The 25408-nt window shown below is 50.5% G+C and overlaps 1 protein-coding gene across 3 annotated transcripts in view; it reads right to left on the reverse strand.

Annotated features, from left to right (window-relative positions):
- Positions 1-3991: 3991 nt before the first annotated feature.
- LOC140403346 (pancreatic secretory granule membrane major glycoprotein GP2-like) overlaps positions 3992-25408 on the reverse strand; it is a 147210-nt gene continuing 125793 nt past the window's right edge. For all 3 annotated transcript variants that reach the window (XM_072491244.1, XM_072491247.1, XM_072491245.1), the window contains exons 6-8: positions 18519-18737; positions 13513-13602; positions 3992-5265 (exon numbers count right to left, since the gene is read on the reverse strand). In XM_072491244.1, the coding sequence (XP_072347345.1) occupies positions 13544-13602; positions 18519-18737 (278 nt within the window). In that variant the 3' untranslated portion in view covers positions 3992-5265; positions 13513-13543. The remainder of the gene's footprint in view (positions 5266-13512; positions 13603-18518; positions 18738-25408) is intronic.

The raw sequence follows: 25408 nt of genomic DNA on the forward strand, positions 1-25408 counted from the left end.
AATTTGGGGGCAGTGGAGACGGCATAGGGGAAAGACGGGAGCCTCGGTGCGGTCCCCGATAAGAAATAACCATAGGTTTGTTCCGGGGAGAATGGATGGGGGATTTGGAGCATGGCAAAGAGCAGGGGTAGCACAATTGAGAGATCTGTTCGTAGATGGGACGTTTGCGAGTCTGGGAGCGCTGACGGAAAAATATGAGTTGCCCCAAGGGAATGCATTTCGGTATATGCAACTGAGGGCTTTTGCGAGGCAACAGGTGAGGGAATTCCCGCAGCTCCCGACGCAGGAGGTGCAGGATAGAGTGATCTCAGAGACATGGGTGGGGGATGGTAAGGTGTCGGACATATATAGGGAAATGAGGGACGAGGGGGAGATCATGGTAGATGAGCTGAAAGGGAAATGGGAAGAAGAGCTGGGGGAGGAGATTGAGGAGGGGCTGTGGGCTGATGCCCTACGTAGGGTAAACTCATCGTCCTCGTGTGCCAGGCTAAGCCTGATACAATTTAAGGTGTTACACAGGGCGCATGTGACTGGAGCACGGCTCAGTAAATTTTTTGGAATAGAGGATAGGTGTGCGAGATGCTCGAGAAGCCCAGCAAATCACACCCACATGTTCTGGTCATGTCCAGCACTACAGGGGTTCTGGGTGGGGGTGGCAAAGGTGCTTTCGAAGGTGGTGGGGGTCCAGGTCGAACCAAGCTGGGGGTTGGCTATATTTGGGGTTGCAGAAGAGCCGGGAGTGCAGGAGGCGAGAGAGGCTGATGTTTTGGCCTTTGCGTCCCTAGTAGCCCGGCGCAGGATATTGTTAATGTGGAAGGAAGCCAAACCCCCGGGCGTGGAGACCTGGATAAACGACATGGCAGGGTTTATAAAGTAAGAACGGATTAAGTTCGTACTAAGGGGTTCGGCTCAGGGGTTCACCAGGCGGTGGCAACCGTTCGTCAACTACCTCACAGAAAGATAGAGGGATTGGAAAAGAAGAAGACAACAGCAGCAACCCGGGGGGGTGGGGGGAGGAATCGGACGGACTCTCAGGGATGTTATTGTATATGTATAATATGTATAGGTATTTGTTTTAGGTAATGTATATTGGACTGTTGGATTGTATCTTTGGAGAGTATTTATTTTTGACAAGGCAGTTGCCATTTAGTTTGGTTTTTGTTTCTGTTTGTATATTATTTATTTATTTGTTTAAAACTGGCCACTGTTATTTATATTGCTTTATTGTTGTGTAAAAGAAACACTACGTACTGTTATGTTTGGCCAAAAAATCTTGAATAAAATATATTTTTAAAAAAACAATCCTCTCAAGGTCCTCACCTGTCATAGCCTCATTTCCATCAGTCACTGGCATGTTATTTGTGTCTTCCACTGTGAAGACCGACCCAAAAATCCTGTTCAGTTCCTCAGCCATTTCCTCATCTCCCATTATTAAATCTCCCTTCTCCTCCTCTAGAGGACCAATATTTACCTGAGCCACTCTTTTTTGTTTTATATATTTGTAGAAACTTTTACTATCTCCTTTTATATTCTGAGCAAGTTTACTCTCATAATCTATCTTACTCTTCTTTATAGCATTTTTAGCAGCTTTCTGTTGCCCCCTAAAGATTTCCCAGTCCTCTAGTCTCCCACTAATCTTTGCTACTTTGTATGCTTTTTCCTTCAATTTGATATTCTCCCCTATTTCCTTCGATATTCACGGCCGATTTTCCCTCTTTCTACCGTCCTTCCTTTTTGTTGGTATAAACCTTTGCTGAGCACTGTGAAAAATCGCTTGGAAGGTTCTCCACTGTTCCTCAACTGTTTCACCATAAAGTCTTTGCTCCCAGTCTACCTTAGCTAGTTCTTCTCTCATCCCATTGTAATCTCCTTTGTTTAAGCACAAAACACTAGTGCTTGATTTTACCTTCTCACCCTCTATCTGTATTTTAAATTCCACCATATTGTGATCGCTCCTTCCGAGAGGATCCCTAACTATGAGATCCTGAATCAATCCTGTCTCATTACACAGGACCAGATCTAGGACCGCTTGTTCCCTCGTAGGTTCCATTAAATACTGTTCTAGGAAACTATTGTGGATACATTCTATAAACTCCTCCTCAAGGCTGCCTTGACCGACCTGGTTAAACCAATCGACATGCAGATTAAAATCCCCCATGATAACTGCAGTACCATTTCTACATGCATCTGTTATTTCTTTGTTTATTGCCTGCCCCACCATAATGTTACTATTTGGTGGCCTATAGACTACTCCTATCAGTGACTTTTTCGCCTTACTATTCCTGATTTCCACCCAAATGGATTCAACCTTATCCTCCATAGCACCGATGTCATCCCTTACTGTTGCCCGTATGGCATCCTTAAATAACAGAGCTACACCACCTCCCTTACCATCCACTCTGTCCTTCCGAATAGTTTGACACCCTGGGATATTTAACTCCCAGTCGTGACCATCTTAACCATGTTTCAGTAATGGCCACTAAATCATAGTCATTCACGATAATTTGCGCCATCAACTCATTTACCTTATTCCGAATACTACGAGCATTCAGGTAAAGTACACTTATGTTGGCTTTTTTACCTCTGTTCTGAATCTTAACACCTCGATCAGTAATCTCTCCTAAGTTATATTTCCTCTTAACCTTTCTCCTAATTTTCCTTGCCGTCGAACCCACATCTTCCTGTAACAACCTGCCGCGTCACTTACCATTAATGTTTTCACTTCCCGTTTTAATCCTTTTAGTATTCCTGGTCCTATTCACTGAGCTCCCCTCAGTCACTGTACCTTGTGCTGTCGCCCTTTTTGATTTTTGACTATGGCTTCTCTGCCTTACACCTTCCCCCTTACTGCCTTTTGTTTCTGTCCCTGTTTTACTACCTTCCAACTTCCTGCATCGGTTCCCATCCCCCTGCCACATTAGTTTAAACTCTCCCCAACAGCCCGAGCAAACACCCCCCCTAGGACATCGGTTCCAGTCCTGCCCAGGTGCAGACCGTCCGGTTTGTACTGGTCCCCCTCCTCCAGAACCGGTTCCAATGCCCCATAAATTTGAATCCCTCCCTCTTGCACCATCTCCCGAGCCATTCATTCATCCTATCTATCCTGACATTGCTACTCTGACTAGCTCGTGGCACTGGTAGCAATCCTGAGATTACTACCTTTGAGGTCCTACCTTTTAGTTTAACTCCTAGCTCCCAAAATTCAGCTTGTAGGACCTCGTCCCGTTTTTTACCTATATCGTTGGTGCCTATGTGCACCACGACAGCTGGCTGTTTACCCCCCCCCCCCCCAGAATGTCCTGCAGCCGCTCCGAGACATCCTTGACCCTTGCACCAGGGAGGCAACATACCATCCTGGAGTCTCGATTGCGTCCGCAGAACCGCCTGTCTATTCCCCTTACAATTGAGTCCCCTATCACTACAGCCCTGCCATTCTTCTTCCTGCCCAGCTGCGCAGCAGAGCCAGCCACGGTGCCATGAACCTGGCTGCTGCTGCCTTCCCCTGGTGAGCCATCTCCCCCAACAGTATCCAAAGCGGTATATCTGTTTTGCAGGGAGATGACCGCAGAGGACACCTGCACTGCCTTCCTACTCTTGCTCTGTCTTTTGGTCACCCATTTACTATCTCCCTCAGTACCTTTCACCTGCGGTGTGACCAACTCGCTAAACGTGCTATCCACGACGTCCTCAGCATCACGGATGGTCCAAAGTGAGTCCATCCGCAGCTCCAGAGCCGTCAAGCGGCCTAACAGGAGCTGCAACTGGACACACTTCTTGCACGTGAAGGAGCCAGGGACTGTGGACGTGGTCAGAGTGAAGCAGAGAGAGGAAGGTGAAGCGGGTGGAGGCCAGAGGAACAGAAAGATCCCACTCAGAGAAACAAGCCAAACATCAGTCTCAGCGTCAGAATGAGTTTCAATCTGGACCAGGATGGTTTTCACTCTGAATCAGATCATCTGCACATTTCTCCAAAAGAAACACCTTTCACACATTGTGGTCAAGCAGTTACAGATTTATTGAGCACACACTTCATGCAATAACATTGAAACACCCGCTGAACCGATCAGCCCACATGTGATGGTGAGGAACTCCGACATGTTACACTTCCCAGCTGAATATTCAGTGAAACAAACTCTCCACAATCCAGATCCTCAGGACAGTCGACTGCTTCATTCGAGACCTTTTTGACCCCAGGTTTGTGTCTGTGAAAGTCCATTAATGGGAAGCTCACAGACCTGATTGTGTGACAGAAACAAGAGAAAACCCAGCGAGCTGTAAATGCAGAGCCGGTCAGGCAGTAACTGTGGAGAGAATCCCAGTTACTCTTTCAGGGTCAGGAGCCAAAGCATTGAGCTGAAACATGATCTGGGGTTTCTCCACAGCCGCTGCCTGACTAGCTGAGAGTTCAGTGTCTGCAGGAGTTTCCCTGATATTAGTCCTGACCATGTCTCGCTCACACCAGCGGTTTGCCAGCTTCACGCTGCAGAGTTGTGACCAACAGGACATTTTCACCGGGTCTATTGGTTGACACGAGTGAAGGTGGGAACACATTGCTCTCTGCTCCATCAGGAATATCGCTCCTCCAGATAAGGAGCATCTGATTGGACCCACCACATATTGGAAAAGCTGATTCCCTCCCTTGTTTCATTGAGCTCCTGGGATCAGTTATCAAATATTTCACTTTGCTCAACAGAATGTGTTTCTGTGAAGGAAACAAGAACGCTGGATTTTATTCTGTCCCAACAACACCATTGTCGAGGAACCCTGAGGGAATGGATGATCTCTACCCAGAGATTGTGCTGGGATTCACTGTTGTCTGGACACCCATTCCTGGTGCTGACAAATCTCGGAATTCAGCAACTGGACACAGATCTTTATAAAATCCTCTCCTTAAGCAGAAGGTTAAAAAGGGTCATTTGGGGTCAGTCTCTGTCCCACAGCCCAGTGGTCAGGACTTCCAAATGGAGGTTATACTTCCCTATTCCACAAAGCCAAAACTAAAAGCTCCCACATTCCCTAATATGAAGAAGAATCAATCGCAATGTAAGATTAACACACAGCGAGCGATTAACCCTTTGCTCGCTGCGTCACGCTGTAAGGCAGGGCTATTACTGAGCGAAGCTGTAAACACACAGGTGACCAGGTGCTCACTGGTACGATCCATCACCGTCAATCTTCTGGAGCAGCCACAGCCCAGAGCTAACTTTCTCCCAGACTCAAATGAAGCTTCAGGTCCGGGAATCGTTCCCTGAACGACAGCTGCAGCTACATCACAGACAGGAGACATGGTTAATATTGCAGTGAGGGAGGGGAGACATGGTTAATATTGCAGTGATGGGGGGGGGGGGGAGACATGGTTAATATTGCAGTGAGGGGGGGGGAGACATGGTTAATATTGCAGTGAGGGGGGGGGGGAGACATGGTTAATATTGCAGTGAGGGGGGGGGGAGACATGGTTAATATTGCAGTGAGGGGGGGGGGAGACATGGTTAATATTGCAGTGAGGGGGGGGGGGAGACATGGTTAATATTGCAGTGAGGGGGGGGAGAAATGGTTAATATTGCAGTGAGGGGGGGGGGGAGAAATGGTTAATATTGCAGTGAGGGGGGGAGACATGGTTAATATTGCAGTGAGGGGGGGGGAGACATGGTTAATATTGCAGTGAGGGGGGGGGAGACATGGTTACTATCGCAGTGAGGGGGGGGAGACATGGTTAATATTGCAGTGAGGGGGGGGGAGACATGGTTAATATTGCAGTGAGGGGGGGGGGAGACATGGTTAATATTGCAGTGAGGGGGGGGGAGAAATGGTTAATATTGCAGTGAGGGGGGGGGGAGAAATGGTTAATATTGCAGTGAGGGGGGGAGACATGGTTAATATTGCAGTGAGGGGGGGGAGACATGGTTAATATTGCAGTGGGGGGGGGGAGAAATGGTTAATATTGCAGTGAGGGGGGGGAGAAATGGTTAATATTGCAGTGAGGGGGGGGAGACATGGTTAATATTGCAGTGAGGTGGGGGAGACATGGTTAATATTGCAGTGAGGGGGGAGACATGGTTAATATTGCAGTGAGGGGGGGGAGACATGGTTAATATTGCAGTGAGGGGGGGGAGACATGGTTAATATTGCAGTGAGGGGGGGAAATGGTTAATATTGCAGTGAGGGGGGGAGAAATGGTTAATATTGCAGTGAGGGGGGGAGAAATGGTTAATATTGCAGTGAGGGGGGGAGAAATGGTTAATATTGCAGTGAGGGGGGGGAGACATGGTTAATATTGCAGTGAGGGGGGAGAAATGGTTAATATTGCAGTGAGGGGGGGGAGAAATGGTTAATATTGCAGTGAGGGGGGGAGAAATGGTTAATATTGCAGTGAGGGGGGGAAATGGTTAATATTGCAGTGAGGGGGGGAGACATGGTTAATATTGCAGTGAGGGGAGGAGACATGGTTAATATTGCAGTGAGGGGGGGAGACATGGTTAATATTGCAGAGAGGGGGGGAGACATGGTTAATATTGCAGTGAGGGGGGGGGACATGGTTAATATTGCAGTGACGGGGGGAGAAACGGTTAATATTGCAGCGAGGGGGGGGGGACATGGTTAATATTGAAGTGAGGGGGGGGAGACATGGTTAATATTGCAGTGAGGGAAGGGAGAAATTGTTAATATTGCAGTGAGGGGGGGGAGACATGGTTAATATTGCAGTGAGGGGGGGAAATGGTTAATATTGCAATGAGGGTGGGAGAGAAATGGTTAATATTGCAGTGAGAGGGGGGAGACATGGTTAATATTGCAGTGAGGGGGGAGACATGGTTAATATTGCAGTGAGGGGGGGGAGAAATGGTTAATATTGCAGTGAGGGGGGGGAGAAATGGTTAATATTGCAGTGAGAGGGGGGAGACATGGTTAATATTGCAGTGAGGGGGGGGAGAAATGGTTAATATTGCAGTGAGGGGGGAGACATGGTTAATATTGCAGTGAGGGGGGGGAGACATGGTTAATATTGCAGTGAGGGGGGGGAGACATGGTTAATATTGCAGTGAGGGGGGAGACATGGTTAATATTGCAGTGAGGGGGGGAGACATGGTTAATATTGCAGTGAGTGGGGAGACATGGTTAATATTGCAGTGAGGGGGGGGAGAAATGGTTAATATTGCAGTGAGGGGGAGACATGGTTAATATTGCAGTGAGGGGGGAGACATGGTTAATATTGCAGTGAGGGGGGGAGACATGGTTAATATTGCAGTGACGGGGGGGGGCATGGTTAATATTGCAGTGAGGGGAGGGGGGAGAAATGATTAATATTGCAGTGAGGGGGGGAGAAATGATGAATATTGCAGTGAGGGGGGGGAGAAATGGTTAATATTGCAGTGGGGGGGGAGACATGGTTAATATTGCAGTGAGGGGGGAGATATGGTTAATATTGCAGTGAGGGGAGGGGACATGGTTAATATTGCAGTGAGGGGAGGGGGGGAGAAATGATTAATATTGCAGTGAGGGGGGGGAGACATGGTTAATATTGCAGTGGGGGGGGAGACATGGTTAATATTGCAGTGAGGGGGGAGACATGGTTAATATTGCAGTGAGGGGGGGGAGACATGTTTAATATTGCAGTGACGGGGGGGGCATGGTTAATATTGCAGTGAGGGGAGGGGACATGGTTAATATTGCAGTGAGGGGAGGGGGGGAGAAATGATTAATATTGCAGTGAGGGGGGGAGAAATGATTAATATTGCAGTGAGGGGGGGAGACATGGTTAATATTGCAGTGGGGGGGAGACATGGTTAATATTGCAGTGGGGGGGGAGACATGGTTAATATTGCAGTGAGGGGGGGGCATGGTTAATATTGCAGTGAGGGTGGGGGAGACATGGTTAATATTGCAGTGAGGGGGGAGACATGGTTAATATTGCAGTGGGGGGGGAGAAATGGTTAATATTGCAGTGAGGGTGGGGGAGACATGGTTAATATTGCAGTGAGGGGGGGGAGACATGGTTAATATTGCAGTGAGGGGGGAGAAATGGTTAATATTGCAGTGAGGGGGGGAGACATGGTTAATATTGCAGTGAGGGGGGGAGACATGGTTAATATTGCAGTGAGGGGGGAGACATGGTTAATATTGCAGTGAGGGGGGGGAAATGGTTAATATTGCAGTGAGGGGGGAGACATGGTTAATATTGCAGTGAGGGGGGGGAGAAATGGTTAATATTGCAGTGAGGGTGGGGGAGACATGGTTAATATTGCAGTGAGGGGGGGAGACATGGTTAATATTGCAGTGAGGGGGGAGAAATGGTTAATATTGCAGTGAGGGGGGGAGACATGGTTAATATTGCAGTGGGGGGGGAGAAATGGTTAATATTGCAGTGAGGGGGGGAGACATGGTTAATATTGCAGTGAGGGGGGGAGAAATGGTTAATATTGCAGTGAGGGGGGGAGAAATGGTTAATATTGCAGTGAGGGGGGGAGACATGGTTAATATTGCAGTGAGGGGGGGGGAGAAATGGTTAATATTGTAGTGAGGGGGGAGACATGGTTAATATTGCAGTGAGGGGGGGGAGACATGGTTAATATTGCAGTGAGGGGGGAGACATGGTTAATATTGCAGTGAGGGGGGGGAGAGACATGGTTAATATTGCAGTGAGGGGGGGAGACATGGTTCATATTGCAGTGAGGGGGGAGAAATGGTTAATATTGCAGTGAGGGGGGAGACATGGTTAATATTGCAGTGAGGGGGGGGCATGGTTAATATTGCAATGAGGGGGGGAGACATGGTTAATATTGCAGTGAGGGGGGGAAATGGTTAATATTGCAGTGAGGGGGGGGGACATGGTTAATATTGCAGTGAGGGGGGGGAAATGGTTAATATTGCAGTGAGGGGGGGGAGAAATGGTTAATATTGCAGTGAGGGGGGGAGACATGGTTAATATTGCAGTGAGGGGGGGGAAATGGTTAATATTGCAGTGAGGGGGGGGGGACATGGTTAATATTGCAGTGAGGGGGGGGGAAATGGTTAATATTGCAGTGAGGGGGGGGACATGGTTAATATTGCAGTGAGGGGGGGAAATGGTTAATATTGCAGTGAGGGGGGGAGAAATGGTTAATATTGCAGTGAGGGGGGGGGAGAAATGGTTAATATTGCAGTGAGGGGGGAGACATGGTTAATATTGCAGTGGGGGGGGAGACATGGTTAATATTGCAGTGAGGGGGGGAAGACATGGTTAATATTGCAGTGAGGGGGGGAGACATGGTTAATATTGCAGTAAGGGGGGGACATGGTTAATATTGCAGTGAGGGGGGAGACATAGTTAATATTGCAGTGAGGGGGGGAGAAATGGTTAATATTGCAGTGAGGGGGGGAGACATGGTTAATATTGCAGTGAGGGGGGGAGAAATGGTTAATATTGCAGTGAGGGGGGAGACATGGTTAATATTGCAGTGAGGGGGGGACATGGTTAATATTGCAGTGTGGGGGGGGACATGGTTAATATTACAGTGAGGGGGGGGCATGGTTAATATTGCAGTGAGGGGGGGGACATGGTTAATATTGCAGTGAGGGGGGGAGAAATGGTTAATATTGCAGTGAGGGGGGGGAGAAATGGTTAATATTGCAGTGAGGGGGGAGACATGGTTAATATTGCAGTGAGGGGGGAGACATGGTTAATATTGCAGTGAGGGGGGGAGAAATGGTTAATATTGCAGTGAGGGGGGGAGAAATGGTTAATATTGCAGTGAGGGGGGGACATGGTTAATATTGCAGTGAGGGGGGGGAGAAATGGTTAATATTGCAGTGAGGGGGGGCATGGTTAATATTGCAGTGAGGGGGGGAAAATGGTTAATATTGCAGTGAGGGGGGGACATGGTTAATATTGCAGTGAGGGGGGGAGACATGGTTAATATCGCAGTGAGGGGGGGAGACATGGTTAATATTGCAGTGAGGGGGGGAGAAATGGTTAATATTGCAGCGGGGGGGGAGACATGGTTAATATTGAAGTGAGGGGGGGAGACATGGTTAATATTGCAGTGAGGGGGGGGAGACATGGTTAATATTGCAGTGAGGGGGGGCATGGCTAATATTGCAGTGAGGGGGGAGACATGGTTAATATTGCAGTGAGGGGGGGGGAGAAATGGTTAATATTGCAGTGAGGGGGGGAGAAATGGTTAATATTGCAGTGAGGGGGGGGGGAGACATGGTTAATATTGCAGTGAGGGTGGGATGGTTAATATTGCAGTGAGCGGGGGGGAGAAATGGTTAATGTTGCAGTGATGGGGCGAGGGGGGTAGAGTTTGGGGACAAAAAGTCACCTTCACTGCCAATCACTGGCTGGAACGGCTCAGGGTGTGAGGAACGCGGGAATTTGCTGCCAATATGTGTAATGGAGAGATAAGAGGGAGAAATGAACTTAGTGAGAGACAGAGTGGAAGAGGGTGTGAGAGGAACAGAGAAAGAGGGAGACAGGATGAGGCAGAGAGAGAGAGAGAGTGGGATAGGAAGAGAGAGAGAGTGGGCTAGAAAGAGAGAGAGAGAGTGGGATAGAAATAGAGAGAGAGTGGGATAGAAATAGAGAGAGAGAGAGTGGGATAGAAATAGAGAGAGAGTGGGATGGAAATAGATAGAGAGAGAGAGTGGGATAGAAAGAGAGAGAGAGTGGGATAGAAAGAAAGAGAGAGAGTGGGATAGAAAGAGAGAGTGGGATAGAAAGAGAGAGTGTGGGATAGAAAGAGAGAGAGAGAGTTGGATAGAAACAGAGAGAGTGGGATAGAAATAGCGAGAGAGTGGGATAGAAAGAGAGAGAGAGTTAGATAGAAATAGAGAGTGGGATAGAAATAGAGAGAGAGAGAGTGGGATAGAAAGAGAGAGAGAGTGGAATAGAAAGAGAGGGAGTGGGATAGAAAGAGAGAGAGAGTGGAGTAGAAAGAGAGAGAGTGGGATAGAAAGAGATAGAGTGTGGGATAGAAAGAGAGGGAGTGGGATAGAAAGAAACAGGAATTGAGTGGGACCTACACGAGGCAGAAAGAGAGAGTGGGACAGAAATGGAGAGAGTGGGGCAGAGGCGAGAGAGAGAGGGATGAGAGAGTGGGACAGGCACGAGACAGAAAGAAAGAGAGAGTGGGGCAGACAGGAGGCAGAGAGAAAGAGAGAGAGAATGGGGCAGAGGCGAGAGAGAGAGAAAAGGGGTTTTATTTTTTCTTGTAGCTCCAAAGAGAAGGGCTCAGAGGCGACACACGTCGAGTTGGTATCACATTGAGGACGGGGTTTATTTACAAAATGCAGCTCAAACAGGGCACAATGATGAACTCCACAAAAGCCCGTGAAACGCTCCGATTATGTCATTGCGGAACACGTGACAATAACACGCGGGCGGCTCGGTGGCTGAGTGGTTAACACGGCTGCCTCACAGCGCCAGGGTCCCGGGTCCAATTCCGACCTCGGGTGACTGAGCGGAGTTTACACTTTCTCCCCGTGTCTGCGTGGGTTTCCTCCGGGTGCTCCGGTTTCCTCCCACTGTCCAAAGGTTTGCCGGTTAGGGGGTGTTATGGGGGTAACGGGGACGGGGACCTCGGCAGGGTGCTCTTTCAGAGGGTCGGCGCAGACTCGATGGGCTGAATGGCCTCCTTCTGCAACATTGGGATTCGATGGATTTCTGAGGTTCTATTACACCAGCCAATGGTGTTACTCTGATACAGAACAGAAAGTAAAAGAGGGGCAGATGGAGACAAAGCGTGAGAGAGAGAGAGAGAGAAACATTGAAGGTTAGAGGGAGCGAGAGTGTGAGAAAGAGCGAGAGATTGAGAGGGAGACAGAGGACAGACAGGTTGAGGCAGCAACAGAGATGGACAGAGGGAGACAGAGAGAGAGCGAGGGAAAGATACAGGGACAGAGGGAGAGAGAGAGAGAGAGGGAGAGGGAAAGACACAGAGGCAGAGAGAGAGAGTGAGGGAAAGATACAGGGATAGGGAGAGAGAGTGAGGGAAAGATACAGGGGCAGAGGGAGAGAGAGAGAGCGAGGGAAAGATACAGGGACAGAGGGAGAGAGAGAGCGAGGGAAAGATACAGAGACAGAGAGAGAGGGAAAGGGAAAGATACAGAGGCAGAGAGAGAGTGAGGGAAAGATACAGAGAGAGAGAGAGCGAGAGAAAGATACAGAGGCAGAGAGAGAGCGAGGGAAAGATACAGAGAGAGAGGGAGGGAAAGATACAGAGGCAGAGAGAGAGAACGAGGGAAAGCTAAAGAGACCAGAGAGAGAGGGATGGGGAAAGATGCAGAGAGAGAGAGGGAACTAGGGAAAGATACAGAGAGAGAGAGAGAGAGAGCGAGGGAAAGATACAGAGACAGAGAGAGAGAGGGAGAGGGAAAGATGCTGAGACAGAGAGAGAGAGGGCGGGAAAGATACAGAGGCAGAGAGAGAGAATGAGGGAAAGATGCAGTGACAGAGAGAGAGAGCGAGGGAAAGATCAGAGACAGAGAGAGAGCGAGGGAAAGATACAGAGAGAGAGAGAGCGAGGGAAAGATACAAAGAGAGAGCGAGGGAAAGATACAGAGAGAGAGAGAGTGAGGGATAGATACAGAAACAGAGAGTGAGGGAATGATACAGAGAGAGAGGGGGAGGGAAAGATACAGAGACAGAGAGAGCAAGGGAAAGATACAGAGACAGAGAGAGAGAGAGCCAGAGAAAGATACAGAGAGAGAGAACAAGGGAAGGAGACAGAGAAAGAGGGAGAGGGAGAGGGAAAGATACAGAGACAGAGAGAGAGAGCGAGGGAAAGATACAGAGAGAGAGAACGAGGGAAAGAGACAGAGAAAGAGGGAGAGGGAGAGGGAAAGATACAGAGACGGAGAGAGAGCGAGGGAAAGATACAGAGACAGAGAGAGAGCGAGGGAAAGATACAGAGACAGAGAGAGAGCAAGGGAAAGATACAGAGACAGAGAGAGAGGGAGGGAAAGATACAGAGACAGAGAGAGAGAGAGCGAGGGAAAGATACAGAGACAGAGAGAGAGAGAGCGAGGGAAAGATACAGAGACAGAGAGAGAGAGAGCGAGGGAAAGATACAGAGACAGAGAGAGAGGGAGGGAAAGACACAGAGACAGAGGGAGAGAGCGAGGGAAAGGTACAGAGACAGAGAGAGAGCGAGGAAAGATAGAGACAGAGGGAGAGAGCGAGGGAAAGATACAGAGACAGAGAGAGAGAGGGAAAGATACAGAGAGAGGTGATCTCGGGGACAGCAGTGCAATGTGAGTCTGCCCCTTGTGTGAGGAGATCGGCCCAATGGGACTGGACTGTGACAAAGCCCCTGCTTCAGCGACACTGTCGAGGCTCAGACACCAAGACAGGAACAGGAGGAGGCCATTCAGCCCATCGAACCTGTTCCGTGGGACAGGAGGGTTGTCTGGGTGATAGGAGGGTGGCCAGAGGGGGGGTGGAGCTGCTGTATGTGAGGTGACGGCTCCTGATCTCTGAATCCAGACAGTGAGAGGCAGGTGTTGGTGTCAATATTGAATCTCGAAACAGTTTCTCACCTCCAGAATGATTTTCTGCATCGAGTCAGGATCAAAGTCTCCCAGCAATGAGCAATATGATCACCAGTTGAAACTGTTTGCCACCCATTCCTAAAGACAACAATCACAGCTTTAAAAGGTTAAACTCACTGAGCCCAGCTCCCAGGAGGCACTGGGGCCTGGCCATTCTTCCCTCTATTTCATGTTTCCCCCTCAATGTTACCATTGCCTCTTTCCTCTCCCGTACCAGCCTCCCGGAGCAGGCGCCGGGATGTGGCGACTAGGGGCTTTTCACAGTAACTTCATTTGAAGCCTACTTGTCACAATAAGCGATTTTCATTTCATTTTTTCATTTCACTCCATATCTGGTTCACACTCTCTCTATCTCGATATAGTTTCTACTTTCTACTCTCTGTGTCACATCCTCCCAACTCCTGTCCAAACTAATAAAAACATCAGGAATATGAGCGAGATCATCGAGTCCATCAGGACGGCTCTGCCTAATCAGGGCTGGTCATTGTGGATCTAACACCACTTTCCTGTCTTCCCGATAATCCTCGTCAATCCAAAATCTGTACCTCGCCTGTCACTCTTTGTTCCTCCTTCAATTGCTGTTGCTCTCGCCCTCCTCCCTGTCACAGGAGAGAGAGAGATGCAGCAAGATAGAGGGAATGTGTGAGAGAGATACAGCAAGATAGAGAGAATGTGTGAGAGAGAGAGAGATACAGCAAGACAGAGAGAATGTGTGTGCGAGATACAGCAAGATAGAGAGAATGTGTGTGAGAGAGAAAGAGAGAGAAATATAGCAAGATAGAGAGAATGTGTGAGAGAGAGAGAGAGAAATACAGCAAGATAGAGAGAATGTGAGTGAGAGAGAGAAATACAGCAAGATAGAGAGAATGTGTGAGAGAGAGAGAGAGATGCAGCAAGATAGAGAGAATGTGTGAGAGAGAGATACAGCAAGATAGAGAGAATGTGTGAGAGAGAGATACAGCAAGATCGAGAGAATGTGTGAGAGAGAGATACAGCAAGATAGAGAGAATGTGAGAGAGAGAGAGACAGCAAGATAGAGAGAATGTGTGAGAGAGATACAGCAAGATAGAGAGAATGTGTGAGAGAGAGAGAGAGATACAGCAAGATAGAGAGGATGTGTGAGAGAGAGAGAGAGAGATACAGCAAGATAGAGAGAATGTGTGTGAGAGATACAGCAAGATAGAGAGAATGTGTGAGAGAGAGAAAGAGAGAGAAATACAGCAAGATAGAGAGAATGTGTGTGAGAGATACAGCAAGATAGAGAGAATGTGTGTGAGAGAGAGAGAGAGAGAAATACAGCAAGATAGAGAGAATGTGAGTGAGAGAGAGAAATACAGCAAGATAGAGAGAATGTGTGAGAGAGAGAGAGAGATGCATCAAGATAGAGAGAATGTGTGAGAGAGAGAGAGATACAGCAAGATAGAGAGAATGTGTGAGAGAGAGAGATTCAGCAAGATAGAGAGAATGTGTGAGAGAGAGAGATACAGCAAGATAGAGAGAATGTGTGAGAGAGAGAGATACAGCAAGATAGAGAGAATGTGTGAGAGAGAGCGACAGCAAGATAGAGAGAATGCGTGAGAGAGGGATACAGCAAGATAGAGAGAATGTGTGTGAGAGAGAGAGATACAGCAAGATAGAGAGAATGTGTGTGAGAGAAATACAGCAAGATAGAGAGAATGTGTGAGAGAGAGATACAGCAAGATAGAGAGAATGTGCGAGAGAGAGAGATACAGCAAGATAGAGAGAATGTGTGAGAGAGAGAGATACAGCAAGATAGAGAGAATGTGTGAGAGAGAGCGACAGCAAGATAGAGAGAATGCGTGAGAGAGGGATACAGCAAGATAGAGAGAATGTGTGTGAGAGAGAGAGATATACAGCAAGATGGAGAGAATGTGTGTGAGAGAGAGATACAGCAAGATAGAGAGAATGTGTGTGAGAGAGAGATACAGCAAGATAGAGAGAATGTGTGAGAGAGAGATACAGCAAGGTGGAGAGAATGTGTGAGAGAGAGAGAGATACAGCAAGATAGAGAGAATGTGTGAAAGAGAGAAATACAGCAAGATAGTGAGAATGTGTGAGAGAGAGAGAGACAGCAAGATAGAGAGAATGTGTGAGAGAGAGAGATACAGCAAGATAGAGAGAATATGTGAGAGAGAGAGAGATACAGCAAGATAGAGAGAATGTGTGTGAGAGAGAGAGAGATACAGCAAGATAGAGAGAATGTGTGAGAGAGAGAGATACAGCAAGATAGAGAGAATGTGTGAGAGAGAGAGAGAGATACAGCAAGATAGAGAGAATGTGTGTGTGAGAGAGAAATACAGCAAGATAGAGAGAATGTGTGAGAGAGAGGGATACAGCAAGATAGAGAGAATGTGTGAGAGAGAGATACAGCAAGATAGAGAGAATGTGTGAGAGAGAGAGAGAGATGCAGCAAGATAGAGAGAATGTGTGAGAGAGATACAGCAAGATAGAGAGAATGTGTGAGAGAGAGAGAGACAGCAAGATAGAGAGAATGTGTGAGAGAGAGAGAGAGATGCTGCAAGATAGAGAGAATGTGTGAGAGAGAGAGATACAGCAAGATAGAGAGAATGTGAGAGAGAGAGAAATACAGCAAGATAGAGAGAATGTGTGTGAGAGAGAGATACAGCAAGATAGAGAGAATGTGTGAGAGAGAGACACAGCAAGATAGAGAGAATGTGCGAGAGACATACAGCAAGATAGAGAGAATGTGTGTGTGAGAGTGAGAGATATTCCATCCCACTCCCCCTCCCTCACTCACTCCATCCCACTCCCCTCCCTCACTCACTCCACCACACTCCCCTCACTCACTCCATCCCACTCCCCTCACTCACTCACTCCATCCCACTCCCCTCACTCACTCCATCCCACTCCCCTCACTCACTCACTCCATCCCACTCCCCTCACTCACTCCATCCCACTCCCCTCACTCACTCACTCCATCCCACTCCCCTCACTCACTCACTCCTTCCCACTCCCCTCGCTCACTCCATCCCATTCCCTCACTCACTCCATCCCATTCCCTCACTCACTCCATCCCACTCCCCTCACTCACTCACTCCATCCCAGTCCCCCTCCTTCACTCACTCCATCCCATTCCCTCACTCACTCACTCCATCCCACTCCCCTCACTCACTCCATCCCACTCCCCTCACTCACTCACTCCATCCCAGTCCGCCTCCTTCACTCACTCCATCCCATTCCCTCACTCACTCCATCCCACTCCCCTCACTCACTCCATCCCACTCCCCTCACTCACTCACTCCATCCCATTCCCTCACTCACTCACTCCATCCCACTCCCCTCACTCACTCCATCCCACTCCCCTCACTCACTCACTCCATCCCAGTCCCCCTCCTTCACTCACTCCACCACACTCCCCTCACTCACTCACTCCTTCCCACTCCCCTCACTCACTCCATCCCACTCCCCTCACTCACTCCATCCCACTCCCCTCACTCACTCCATCCCACTCCCCTCACTCACTCCATCCCACTCTCCTCACTCACTCCATCCCACTCCCCTCACTCACTCCATCCCACTCCCCTCACTCACTCCATCCCACTCCCCTCACTCACTCCATCCCACTCCCCTCACTCACTCACTCCATCCCAGTCCGCCTCCTTCACTCACTCCATCCCACTCCCCTCACTCACTCACTCCATCCCAGTCCGCCTCCTTCACTCACTCCATCCCACTCCCCTCCCTCACTCACTCCATCCCATTTCCTCACTCACTCCACCACACTCCCCTCACTCACTCCATCCCACTCCCCTCCCTCACTCACTCCATCCCATTTCCTCACTCACTCCACCACACTCCCCTCACTCACTCCATCCCACTCCCCTCACTCACTCACTCCATCCCATTCCCTCACTCACTCCATCCCACTCCCCTCCCTCACTCACTCCATCCCACTCCCCTCCCTCACTCACTCCACCACACTCACCTCACTCACTCCATCCCACTCCCCTCACTCACTCCATCCCACTCCCCTCACTCACTCACTCCATCCCACTCCCCTCACTCACTCACTCCTTCCCACTCCCCTCACTCACTCCATCCCACTGCCCTCCCTCACTCACTCCATCCCACTCCCCTCCTTCACTCACTCCATCCCATTCCCTCACTCACTCACTCCATCCCACTCCCCTCACTCACTCCATCCCACTCCCCTCACTCACTCACTCCATCCCAGTCCGCCTCCTTCACTCACTCCATCCCACTCCCCTCCCTCACTCACTCCATCCCATTTCCTCACTCACTCCACCACACTCCCCTCACTCACTCCATCCTACCCCCCTCACTCACACTATCCCACTCCCCTCACTCACTCACTCCATCCCACTCCCCTCACTCACTCACTCCATCCCACTCCCCTCACTCACTCCATCCCACTCCCTCACTCACTCCATCCCACTCCCCTCCCTCACTCACTCCATCCTATTCCCTCACTCACTCCATCCCATTCCCTCACTCACTCCACCACACTCCCCTCACTCACTCCACCCCACTCCCCTCACTCACTCCATCCCACTCCCCTCCCTCACTCACTCCATCCCACTGCCCTCCCTCACTCATTCCATCCCAGTCCCCCTCCTTCACTCACTCCATCCCATTCCCTCACTCACTCACTCCATCCCACTCCCCTCACTCACTCCATCCCACTCCCCTCACTCACTCACTCCAGCCCAGTCCCCCTCCTTCACTCATTCCATCCCACTCCCCTCACTCACTCACTCCATCCCACTCCCCTCACTCACTCACTCCATCCCAGTCCCACTCCTTCACTCACTCCATCCCACTCCCCTCACTCACTCACTCCATCCCACTCCCCTCCCTCACTCACTCCATCCCATTCCCTCACTCACTCCCTGCAGAGTAATAAAAGCCACTCTCTCAGTTGGAGATTTGATGATTGCTCCGGGAGTTTTCCGGGTGAAGTTTGAGTTTAAAACCCCTCCGGATGCTGATACCTGGCGCTGGTGATGTTGGATTTGGGACAATCATTGAAGATGCAATTTGAGGCAGAGTGGTCTCTGGCATGGGTGGCACAGTGGTCTCTGGCATGGGTGGCACAGTGGTCTCTGGCGTGGTTGGCACAGTGGTCTCTGGCGTGGTTGGCACAGTGCTCTCTGGTGTGGTTGGCACAGTGGTCTCTGGCATGGGTGGCAGAGTTGGTATGACAGCTTTAACTGGAAATAAGAGACACAAAGGTGGGAGAATGAGTGAGGACAAAATCCCAACATCAAAGCAAAATAAAGAAAGTGCCGGGAATCTGAAGTCATTGCAGAAGCTTCTGGAAAGACTCAGTACATCTGGGAGCATCTGTGGAGTGAGGAACAGAGAGCCTTGCAGATTGAGGAACTGTTGTCATCCGAGGGCCAGAAGCCGACAAGGTTAGCTCTGTTCCTGTCCACAGACACTGCCAGACATGCTGAGTATTTTATATTCTTCTCCACAAACACCAAACTCCACTTCAAACCCGAACTAGAATTCAGCAAATGAGAGAGAGGAGGTAAAACAGCCTCCGCTATCATTTAAATGTGACCCCTACCCAGGTCCCCACACGTGACAGTCCACATCCTCCTGACCCCTCAGTAAGCCCCCCAACATGGTATTCCCCAAACCCGACCCCCAGGGCCTCTTTTGTGATCCATGCACTGGGACCCCCAGATCCCTCTGTACCTCAGAGCTCTGCAATCTCGCACCGTTTCCAAAATCAGCTTCCCTTTTATTCTTCCTGCCAAACTGGACACTTTCCCACTTTCCCAAGTTATATCCATTTTCCCCACATTTACCCTCTCGATGTCCCTTTACACCCTCCTTACGTTCTCTTCACAATTTACTGTCCTTCCTATCATTGTGTCGTCAGCAAAGTTAGTGAGCAGACATTCAGCCCCTTCATCCGAGTCCCTCTCTCCATGTTTCTGAAATATCCTCAGTGACTCAGCTTCCACAGGCCTCTGGGATCGAGAATTCCAAACAGTCACAACCCTGGGGTTTTATCATTTTTAAAACCTCTCTCCCCCTCGGCCCTAATTGGCTTCTCCTTATTTGGGGTTTTTGCCCCGTGGTTCAGAATTTGCCGACCAGGGGAACGAGCTCCGCCGCATCGACCCTGTCTCTCCATTTCAGTCTGGTTTAGATTGCAGTGAGAGCTCAGTCAAATTCCCACCTGGATGAAAAGGTTTTCCCTCAAATCCCCTCTAAATCTCCGGCCCCTTACCTTAAATCGCTGCCCCCTGGTTACCCCTCAACTAAGGGGAAAAGTACCTCCCTATCCACCCTGTCCCTGTCCCTCATAATTCTGTCCAAATCGCTCAGCTCCCTCCTCAGCCCTCTCTGCTCCAGAGGAAACATTCCCAGCCGCTCCAGTCTCTCTCGATAGCTGAAACATTGCAGCCTGGGCAACATCCTGGTCAGTCTCCCCTGCACCCTCTCTAATGCACTCACTGCTATAGTGTGGTGACCAGAACTGTACACAATCCTCTAGCTGTGACCTAACCAGCGTTTTATACAGTCCCAGCATAACCTCCCCGCTCTTGTATTCAGTGCCTGGGTTAATAACGGCAGGTATCCCATAGACCTTGTAAACCACCTTGTACCATCCTGCTGCCTTCAGGGACTTATAGACCTGCACACCCAGATCCCTCTGTACTTCCTGAGGTCTTCCCATTCATTGTATGTTCCCTTCCCAGCTTAGTCCTCCCAATAGGCATCACCTCGCACTTTTCAGGGTTAAATTCCATTTGCCGCTGTTCTGCCCATCTAACCAGACTGTCCCCTGGCCTAGCAGGATGGGCGTATGAGGAGGATTGAGTCGGTTAGGATTGTCTTCGCTGGAGTGCAGAAGAATGAGGGGAGACCTCATAGAAACCGATAAAATTCAACCAGGACTGGACAGGGTAGATGCAGGAAGGATGTTCCCGATGGTGGGGGTGAACCAGGGGTCACAGTCTGAGGATACAAAGAACAACATAGCACAGGAACAGGCCCTTCAGCCCTCCAAGCCGATACTGGTCATGATACCATCCTTGGCCAAAACCCTCAGCACATCCTGGTCCTGCGGCATCGACCATTTTGGACAGAGATGAGGAGAAATACCTTCGCCCGGAGAGTGGTCGGCCTGTGGAATCCGTTACCACAGGAAGTAGTTGAGGCCAAAACATTGATGTTTTCAAGAAGCAGCTCGATATCGCTCTGATGCCGAAGGGGATCAAAGGACATGGGGGGGAAGCGGGATTAGGCTATTGAGTTGGGTGATCAGCCACCATCATAATGACGGGCAGAGCAGCTCGAGGGGCCGAATGGCCTCCTCCTGCTCCTATTTTCCAGGTTTCTTTGACCAGCTCATCTATATGGTCTTGTAATCTAAGGCTTTCTTAGAACATAGAACATAGAACAATACAGCGCAGTACAGGCCCTTCGGCCCACGATGTTGCACCGAAACAAAAGCCATCTAACCTACACTATGCCATTATCATCCATATGTTTATCCAATAAACTTTTAAATGTCCTCAATGTTGGCGAGTTCACTACTGTAGCAGGTAGGGCATTCCACGGCCTCACTACTCTTTGCGTAAAGAACCTACCTCTGACCTCTGTCCTATATCTATTACCCCTCAGTTTAAAGTTATGTCCCCTCGTGCCAGCCATTTCCATCCGCGGGAGAAGGCTCTCACTGTCCACCCTATCCAACCCCCTGATCATTTTGTATGCCTCTATTAAGTCTCCTCTTAACCTTCTTCTCTCCAACGAAAACAACCTCAAGTCCATCAGCCTTTCCTCATCAGATTTTCCCTCCATACCAGGAAACATCCTGGTAAATCTCCTCTGCACCCGCTTCAAAGCCTCCACGTCCTTCCTATAATGCGGTGACCAGAACTGCACGCAATACTCCAAATGCGGCCGTACCAGAGTTCTGTACAGCTGCAACATGACCTCCCGACTCCGGAACTCAATCCCTCTACCAATAAAGGCCAACACTCCATAGGCCTTCTTCACAACCCTATCAACCTGGGTGGCAACTTTCAGGGATCTATGTACATGGACACCTAGATCCCTCTGCTCATCCACACTTTCAAGAACTTTACCATTAACCAAATATTCCGCATTCCTGTTATTCCTTCCAAAGTGAATCACCTCACACTTCTCTACATTAAACTCCATTTGCCACCTCTCAGCCCAGCTCTGCAGCTTATCTATATCCCTCTGTAACCTGCTACATCCTTCCACACTATCGACAACACCACCGACTTTAGTATCGTCTGCAAATTTACTCACCCACCCTTCTGCGCCTTCCTCTAGGTCATTGATAAAAATGACAAACAGCAACGGCCCCAGAACAGATCCTTGTGGTACTCCACTTGTGACTGTACTCCATTCTGAACATTTCCCATCAACCACCACCCTCTGTCTTCTTTCAGCTAGCCAATTTCTGATCCACTTCTCTAAATCACCCTCAATCCCCAGCCTCCGTATTTTCTGCAATAGCCTACCGTGGGGAACCTTATCAAACGCTTTGCTGAAATCCATATACACCACATCAACTGCTCTACCCTCATCTACCTGTTCAGTCACCTTCTCAAAGAACTCAATCAGGTTTGTGAGGCATGACCTACCCTTCACAAAGCCATGCTGACTATCCCTGATCATATTATTCCTATCTAGATGATTATAAATCTTGTCTCTTATAATCCCCTCCAAGTCTTTACCCACTACAGACGTGAGGCTCACCTGTCTATAGTTGCCGGGGTTGTCTCTACTCCCCTTTTTGAATAAAGGGACCACATTTGCTGTCCTCCAGTCCTCTGGCACTATTCCTGTAGCCAATGATGACATAAAAATCAAAGCCAAAGATCCAGCAATCTCTTCCCTGGCCTCCCAGAGAATCCTCGGATAAATCCCATCAGGCCCCGGGGACTTATCTATTTTCAGCCTGTCCAGAATTGCCAACACCTCTTCCCTACGTACCTCAATGCCATCTATTCTAATAGCCTGGGTCTTAGCATTCTCCTCCACAACATTATCTTTTTCCTGAATGAATACTGACGAAAAATATTCATTTAGTATCTCGCCTATCTCTTCAGACTCCACACACAATTTCCCATCCCTGTCCTTGACTGGTCCTACTCTTACCCTAGTCATTCGCTTATTCCTGACATACCTATAGATACCTTCTCTCATTCTTCAAAACTGTCACGAATTCATGTCCAGTTTCCTCAATCTCTCTTCATAAGGGACAGTCCCGACATCCCGGGAACAAGTCTGGTGAACCTTCGGTAAACTCCAGCTCTGGGAATAAAATCCTTCCTCAGGTAAGGGAACCAAAACTACACACACTGCTCCAGGTGTGGTCAAACCAGAGTTCCAGAAATTTGGAGCAAGACTTTGCGACTCCTGCACTCAAATTCTCTGGTCATAATGTCTAACATTCCTTTACCTTCCTAATTGCTCCCTGTAAATGCACGCTAGCTCTCAGTGCCTTATTGACGAGGACTCCCAGGTCCCTTTGTCCAGCTACACTTTCTAATCTCTCACCATTTGAGAAATAACCCACACACCTGTTCCTCCCACAAAATGGTCGCCTCACATTTTCTACGATATATTCCATCTCCCATGTTCTTGCCAACTCACCAAATCTGCCCAAATCCCCTTGAAACAGTTTTGCATCTTCCTCACAACTCACATTCCCACTCACGTTGTGCCTTCCACAATCTTGGAAAGGTGACATTGATCTATATTGTGAACAGCTGGGGCCCTGAGTACTGATCCTTGTGGGCCCCACTCGTCAGAGGCTGTCACTGTCAGAATGGGCCCTTTATTCCCGCTCTCTGTTTTCTGCCTGTTAACCAGTCCTGAGCCTGTGTCAGTATCTTGTCTCCTATCCCATTGCTATAGTTTGTGACCAACCTCCTGTTGGTGAGTTCATCAAAAGCTTTATGAAAATACAGGGGACGGGATTCTCCGAGCCCCCGCCGAGTCGGAGAATTGCCGGGGACAGGAGTGAATCCCGCCCCCGGCTGCTGCCGAATTCTCCGGCCCCCTAAAAATCCCGGGGAGGAGAGGGCGAGTGCCGGGGAGGAGAGGGCGAGTGCCGGGGAGGAGGGGGCGAGTGCAGGGGTGTAGAGGGCGAGTGCCGGGTGGGAGAGGGCGAGTGCCGGGGAGGAGGGGCGAGTGCCGGGGAGGAGAGGGCGAGTGCCGGGAGGGGAGAGGGTGAGTGCCGGGGAGGAGAGGGCGAGTGCCGGGGAGGGGAGGGCGAGTGTCGGGGCGGAGAGGGCGAGTGCCGGGGCGGAGAGGGCGAGTTCCGGGAGGAAAGAGGTCGAGTGCCGGGGAGGAGAGGGCGAGTGCCGGGGCGGAGAGGGCGAGTGCCGGGGCGGAGAGGGCGAGTGCCGGGAGGAAAGAGGGCGAGTGCCGGGGAGGAGAGGGCGAGTGCCGGGGAGGAGAGGGCGAGTGCCGGGGAGGAGAGGGCGAGTGCCAGGGAGGAGATGGCGAGTGTCGGGGCGGAGAGGGCGAGTGCCGGGGAGGAGAGGGCGAGTGCCGGGGAGGAGAGGGCGAGTGCCGGGAGGAAAGAGGGCGAGTGCCGGGGAGGAGAGGGCGAGTGCCGGGGAGGAGAGGGCGAGTGCCAGGGAGGAGATGGCGAGTGTCGGGGCGGAGAGGGCGAGTGCCGGGGAGGAGAGGGCGAGTGTCGGGGCGGAGAGGGCGAGTGCCGGGAGGAAAGAGGGCGAGTGCCGGGGAGGAGAGGGCGAGTGCCGGGGAGGAGGGGGCGAGTGCCGGGGAGGAGGGGGCGAGTGCCGGGGAGGAGAGGGCGAGTGCCGGGGAGGAGAGAGCGAGTGCCGGGGAGGAGAGGGCGAGTGCAGGGGAGGAGAGGGCGAGTGCCGGGGGAGGAGAGGGAGAGTGCCGGGGAGGAGAGGGCGAATGCCGGGGAGGGGGGGGGGGGAGAGCCGGGGTGGGGGGGAGCGAGTGCCGGGGTGGGTGTGTGCTGGGTGTGTCCGTCCTGGGTGGTTGTGTCCTGGGTGGGTGTGTCCTGGGTTAGTGTGTGCTGAGTGGGTGTGTGCTGGGTGGGTGTGTGCAGGGTGTGTGTGTGCTGGGTGGGTGTGTGCTGGGTGTGTGTGTGCTGGGTGTGTGTGTGCTGGGTGTGTGTGTGCTGGGTGGGTGTGAGCTGGGTGTGTGTGTGCTGGGTGGGTGTGTGCTGGGTGGGTGTGTGCTGGGTGTGTGTGTGCTGCGTAGGTGTGTGCTGGGTGGGTGTGTGCTGGGTATGTGTGTGCTGGGTGTGTGTGTGCTGGGTGGGTGTGTGCTGGGTAGGTGTGACATGGGTGTGTGTGTGCTGGGTAGGTGTGTGCTGAGTGTGTGTGTGCTAGGTGGGTGTGTGCTGTGTAGGTGTGAGCTGGGTGTGTGTGTGATGGGTGTGTGTGCTGGGTAGGTGTGTGCTGGGTAGGTGTGACCTGGGTGTGTGTGTGCTGTGTAGGTTTGAGCTGGTGTCTGTGTGATGGGTACGTGTGTGCTGTGTAGGTGTGTGCTGTGTGGATGTGTGCTGGTTAGGTGTGTGCTGGGTAGGTGTGTCCTGGGTGGGTGTGTGCTGGGTGTGTGTGTGCTGGGTAGGTGTGTGCTGGGTGTGTGTGTGCAGGGTGGATGTGTGCTGTGTAGGTGTGAGCTGGGTGTGTGTGTGCTGGGTGTGTGTGTGCTGGGTGTGTCCGTCCTGGGTAGGTGTGTGCTGTGTAGGTGTGAGCTGGGTGTGTGTGTGATGGGTGTGTGAATGCTGGGTATGTGTGTCCTGGGTGGGTTTGTGCTGGGTAGGTGTGTGCTGGGTGTGTGTGTGCTGGGCGGGTGTGTGCTGGGTGTGTGTGTACTGGGTGTGTGTGTG

This window comes from Scyliorhinus torazame, chromosome 27 (genome assembly GCF_047496885.1).
Source record: "Scyliorhinus torazame isolate Kashiwa2021f chromosome 27, sScyTor2.1, whole genome shotgun sequence".
NCBI classification, from domain to species: domain Eukaryota; kingdom Metazoa; phylum Chordata; class Chondrichthyes; order Carcharhiniformes; family Scyliorhinidae; genus Scyliorhinus; species Scyliorhinus torazame.